A 6,000-nucleotide genomic window follows, 5' to 3' on the forward strand; every position below is an offset into this window, starting at 1 on the left:
AATGATGCCGACAGGAGGGAGAGATACACAGCATCGGTTCTGTAACTGTCAAAGCGCACCGATCTGCCTCCCCATCAGCGGGCCCCACTCGGCTGCGGGCCCCATAGCGCCTGCGTGGGTTCCTGGCCTGGGGCTGTGTTCCGGTACGGGAAACCCACGTACTGGGCGCACGGAGAGGTGCTGGTACTCTCCAGGGCCATTTTTGGAAGTGGCGGTACTGAGTACCGCCGCGTTCCGGCCCAGTTAAAGCACTGATGCGAATGACAAATGAAACCACTTTCAAGAGGTTTGGAAGTTTTTCAGGTCCAGCCTTCATGAATATTGTTGACCATTTAACATCGGTGTTGAGATCATCATCTGCTTCAGTACTGGTAGAAACCTTTTGAAAGTGTGGACAAACAAGCATATTGTTTATAAAGGTCATCTATTGAAACAGAGTCTAAATTCAGAGCTGATGCCACCAGGTTTTCAAACGCAAGGTTCTCCTTCAAATTTAAGCATTGCATTTTAGACAAATAGTTTTTGTGTGAAAAATCAAACCACTGTTCTAAATACTGAACAGCTTTTTGATAACATTTTAGGAATTTGGATTCATTTTTTTTTGCTTGCAGATGAGGTAGTTTTTTCAAAGCTTTCCCAACTAAAAAAAATATCTGTCATTGGATTAGTTTGCCCTTGACTGATGTCATGATCTCATATATACATCAACTGCAATCAAGTCATTTCGCTCCAGTTTTAATATGGCTGTCTGAAAAATAGGCAAGCAGTTTTGTAAAAACTGCAGATATAACTTAGGAATTGATGGCGGGTCCAGTTCTGTGGTCTCACTGGGCCAGATTCAGATAGCACTTACGCCGGCGTATCTCGAGATGCGCGGCGTAAGTGTAAATTTGCGCCATTGTATCAATGCGCCGTACCCACAGAATCAGATACGCCTCCAAATAGGCTTCTTCCTACCGGCGTAACTTTTCTACGCCGGCGCGGCGTAGGCGCATATTTACGCTGGACGGATCTGGCGCGGCCATAGATTTAGTATTCAAATATGCAAATGAGGGAGATACGCCGATTCAAAAACGTGCGTTTGGCCGGCGCATGATACGCCCGGTGCGCGTAACTGGAAATTCCGGCGCAAAGTTACCCCTCATAAAGCAGGGGTAACTTTGCACCAGACTTGCACTGGTCAGCTGGAGAGCAGCTACAGCAGCACCGTTACAGACGACCTGAGCATCAACACTTACAGGACAACACATCTGTATGCCAACATGCCAGGGGCAGCCGTGATCATAGCACTAATGCGTCGACGGGCACAGGAGAGGATATTCCGCACGCGCATTGACGTCTTTGGCATGGGTGATTTGGAGGTGTATCGCATCTTCAGATTCAGCCCTGAAGCCATCCTGGAAATAGCCAGGACCCTGCAGGATGACATCACCAGCAAGACATGCCGTGTACATGCAGTGCAGCCACTGGTCAAGGTACTGGCAACACTGCATTTCTTTGCAAGTGCATCTTTTCAAAGAACAAGTGGAGTCATGGCTGGTTTGTCACAATCCACCATGAGCAGATGCGTGCACCAGGTTGTCCCCGCAATCCTCAGACGCATGTCCCACCACTTCATCAAACCCACCCAGGAGCACCAGCGGCAGAAGGCAATGGCGCATTTATACAAAATTGCAAGATTCCCACGCACTGTGGGGGCCCTTGATTGCACACATGTGGCACTATGGCCCCCCCCCCCCGTGACACAGAGCACATATACTGCAATCGGAAGCATTGGCATTCCATCAACGTACAGGTGATAGCCGATGCCCAATGCCTCATATGGCACGTCCGTGCCAAACACCCAGGGTCCAGCCACGACAGCTTCAAATACCGTCAAAGCATCATCCCAACAAAATTCGAACAGAACATGTATGGGGACAGCTGGCTGGTTGGTGAGTGACATGGGAGTCAGGCATGACTGTCCCCCCCCCCCATGATGCAGACATCACGAGGGGCACCTGCACGACTAACATCCTCCTGTCTTTTCCCTTCCAGGTGACGCGGCATATGCACTTGGACCCCATCTCATGACTCCATTCCGGAATCCCCAAACCCCAGGAGAGCAAAGATGCAATGCTGCACACGCACGTACCCGTGGAGTGGTGGAACGCACATTTGGCCTCCTGAAGTCCCGTTTCCGATGCCTGGATAAGTCTGGGGGTACCCTGTTGTATTCCCCAAACTTTGTGTGCCAGATCATCGGGGCATGTTGCATTCTACACAACTACGCCATGAGTAAGGGCCTGTAGATTGACATACGTGATGACCTGACCCCCCAACCACCCAGTCCCCCCCTGCCCGAGGGTCCCCGTCTGCTGAGGGAAGAGCAGTCAGGAGATGCCTCATGGTAGGCTTCTTTTCACGTTAAACACACACATTCATCATGGCACAAGGAGAATGCACGCATGCACACCACTGTGGTCCCTAGCACACACCCCACATCCACATCAAATTGGATTAGCCCAAAGTACACCACACGGGACTTGGGAGCAGCAACGCCACGCCAAGGCTCCAGTTATGTTGCTGTACATTCATACACCATTCACACGGGTCGTGGGGATCACTTCTCCCCAACGACTGAGGGTGACAAACCTTACTGGCAGGAGTGTCACCCCCCCATCCACACACCATTCACACTGTAGCAGCACTCCTCACCGTGTGCAGGTATGTAACTTATCACCTGAGTATAAAAGAAAAAAAAAACTCATCACCTGAGTATAAAAGAAAATAATAATTTAAATCAACGGCCCTGTCGTGGGCTGTGTCTTGTCCCTAGGCTCCTGGGGCGCAGTTGCCTGGGGGGAGCCTCAGGTGGGGGGGGGGGCTGGTGGTGGAACCTCCCCCAGTCTCTCCCTGGCTGCCTGCCTGCCCTCCATTGCCACGGCTAGCCGGTGGATGTAGGAATTGGTGGCAGCCTGCATCCGCAGCCGGCGGGTTGTATTGCTGCGCTGTTGGCGCCATGTCTGCCTCCCCTCCTCCTGGACAGCAGCTGCCAGGCTCCGGACCTCAGAGACCAGGCCAGATGTGGTGGCCTGCAGGTCTACCAGACAGGACAGAAGGGCTGCCCCATTCCCAACCACGTCCTGCAGGCTCTCATTAATATTGCGATTCTGGCCTGCCTGCTGGGTGATGGCCTCCTGCACTGCCACGGTACAGGCAGCCTGGCTCTCGGCCGAGGAGGCCAGGCTATCTGCAACCCTGTGCAGATCACCCGCAAGAGACCCAATATGGCGGGTCTGCCTCGTCTGGTCCATTGCAAGATGGTCCTCGAACTCCTCTGGGACTCCACTTGTTTTCCTTGTAGCCTTCCTAGGGGCCGGAGAGGCTTGAGGCCAACTGGAGGGGATGGTGTCCCGTGAGTCAGTGCCCCTGGAGGGGATGGAGTCCCGTGAGGGGGTATCCCTGATAGGGATTGTGGCCCTTGAGGGGCTATCCCTGGAGGGGATGGAGTCCCGTGAGGGGCTATCCCTGGAGGGGATGGAGTCCCGTGAGAGGGTATCCCTGATAGGGATTGTGGCCCTTGAGGGGCTATCTCTCATGGGGAGGAGGTTTGGGAGGGGCCAGGTATGGGGGTCTCCTCCATTAGATACACCACATCCTCCTCTACCCCGACGTGCTCCTCCTCCACTTCCTCAAGCAGTGAGGTAGGAGCACTCTCCACCATGGATGGGGTGGGTCGCCCAGCAGCCGATGACGGCCCAGCTCCCTCCTGCACATCTGTGGATGACACAAAACATTCACATGTTGGTGGACCCACACACTTGTCACATGTTCCCTTGCCCCCCCACACATGCTATACACCAGAAAGAAGATAAAACACACTTACCTGTCCTCAAGGGCTGTTCCCCAGAATCCAAGCCCTCCAGGCCCTCCACCAGCTCCCTATCCAGGAACCTGGCCACGACCATCTCCTCTGGCGTCAGTGTGATCCTTGTGGCTGGTCCTCGACCTGTGCCAGTGGCATGCTTCCTCATTGCCACAAGTTTATCCTTAACCTGTCTCCGCAGGTCATAAATTTTTTTGCGGATATGCTTAGGCTCCCTCTCCGCCACACCGAGAACATTGACCTGTGTGGTTATCTCCGCATAGATGCGGGTTTTGTCCGCTTTGCCAGTGTTGCCACTTTGTGGCCCATAGAGGCGGGCGCCGTGCTGGGAGAGCCCATCTATGATTATAGTCTTCTCCTCAGCGCTAAAATTTGTCATCCGCCGGTTACTAGAAGACTCTGGTGCAGACATAATTGCCACAAAAATCAAGAAACAAAAGTCCTAGCAGTAATAAAAAATGCTTGGGTACTTTTGCACTTGACGGGCGCATGTCTGGGCGTATTTAAGCACTGGGCGTAGGCAGTGGGCCGGCGTATCTTAGGGGTTACGCCGGGTGCAGTTGTGCGCATGCGCAGATGGGGGCAGACAGTCCGGTGACGTCACAGCGCATGCGCCGTTTAAGATACGCCCAACGTATCTCCCTGCGACACGGTCAGACCATCATTTGCATGGGGTGACGCCCACTTACAGTTACGCCGCCTTACGCCATCGAAAATATGTTCCGCTGGTGCATCTTGGTGAGTAATATCTTTCTAAATACAGTACATGCCTCTCCGCGCTGGCCCGTCATAGCGGAAATAAGATGCGCTACGCCGGCGTAAATATGCGCCATTGTATCTGAATCTACCCCATTGTCTTCATCCACAATAAATTGCCATATTACTTTAGGTGTTTCGTCTTCACTCCTCACCAATGCTTTGGACGTAAACTTTTACAGCTGGCCAATTTTTTTAAAACTCTCAATTGCTGGATAAAAAGAGAATTAACCATCTTGTTGGTACATGGCGAAGAAGTTCTGACCACTCAAGATCAACAAAGTCAAACATTTCTTTTAGTGTGGCAACTCTCTTGGCTGATATTGAAAAAAAATATATATAATTTCAAAATTAGACTTTCCACATCACAATTTAAGTCATCTGAAGCCTTTTTACCTGTATTATGAAGTATGTGAGCAGGGCAGCCAGCTGGCAATATCCGATGATTTACAACATGAAGCTTCTGGTACACACTGAAATGCCCCGTACACACCATCACTTTATGTGATGAAAAAAAACGACGTTTTTAAAAACGTCACTTTAATTGACCGTGTGTGGGGGAAAACGTTGTTTTATGTCTTGTAAAAAACGACCAAAAAAAATTGAAGCATGCTTCAATTTTATGTGTCGTTTTTCAAAACGTCGTTTTTTACTTCACAGAAATTGACCGTGTGTAGCAAAAAATGTCGTTTAAGAAGACGTTTTTACACCCGTGCATGCCCAGAAGCTAGTTATGAAGCGAGCTTCAATGGAAAAACGTGGTGGAACGTAACGTCGCTTTGCTAGAACATTGTGAGAAAAACAATGGTGTGTAGGCAACTTCGTCTTTGAAAATTGAAGTTTCAAAAAGGGCATTTTTTACTTCACAGAAAATTTCGTTTTTTTTCATCACATAAAGTGATTGTGTGTATGCGGCATTATGCTTACCAAAGTTCACACTTGCATTGTCAGCAAAATATGCAGACATCATATCCACAGATAGGCCATTTGTTTTAATCACATTTTAAAATTTGCTCTGAAATTGCAGCAGTACTTTCCTCACCTTCATAAAAATCCAACAAGCTTGTTACCACTCCTTTGGAGGGCTTAAACTAAGGCCTCGTACACACGATAGGTTAAACAGAGGACAACGGTCTGATGGACCGTTTTCATTGGTCAAAACCGATCGTGTGTGGGCCCCATAGGTTATTTAACCATCGGTAAAAAAAAAGCCAACGTGCTTTAAATTTTACCGATGGATTCCTAACCGATAGGACAAAACCGATCGTTAGTAGGCACGACCATCGGTTAAAAATCCACGCATGCTCAGAATCAAGTCTACGCATGCTTGGAAGCATTGAACTTAATTTTTTTCAGCACATCGTGTTTTACGTCAT

The 6,000-nt window shown here is 49.9% G+C and overlaps 1 protein-coding gene across 1 annotated transcript in view; it reads right to left on the reverse strand.

Annotated features, from left to right (window-relative positions):
• LOC120915820 (carcinoembryonic antigen-related cell adhesion molecule 1-like) overlaps window positions 1-4,280 on the reverse strand; it is an 88,941-nt gene extending 84,661 nt beyond the window's left edge. The window contains exon 1 of the mRNA XM_040326619.1: window positions 3,869-4,280. Coding sequence (XP_040182553.1) covers window positions 3,869-4,280 — 412 coding nt within the window. The remainder of the gene's footprint in view (window positions 1-3,868) is intronic.
• Between the last annotated feature and the right edge of the window lie 1,720 nt (window positions 4,281-6,000).

This window comes from Rana temporaria, chromosome 10, assembly GCF_905171775.1.
Source record: "Rana temporaria chromosome 10, aRanTem1.1, whole genome shotgun sequence".
NCBI lineage: Eukaryota > Metazoa > Chordata > Amphibia > Anura > Ranidae > Rana > Rana temporaria.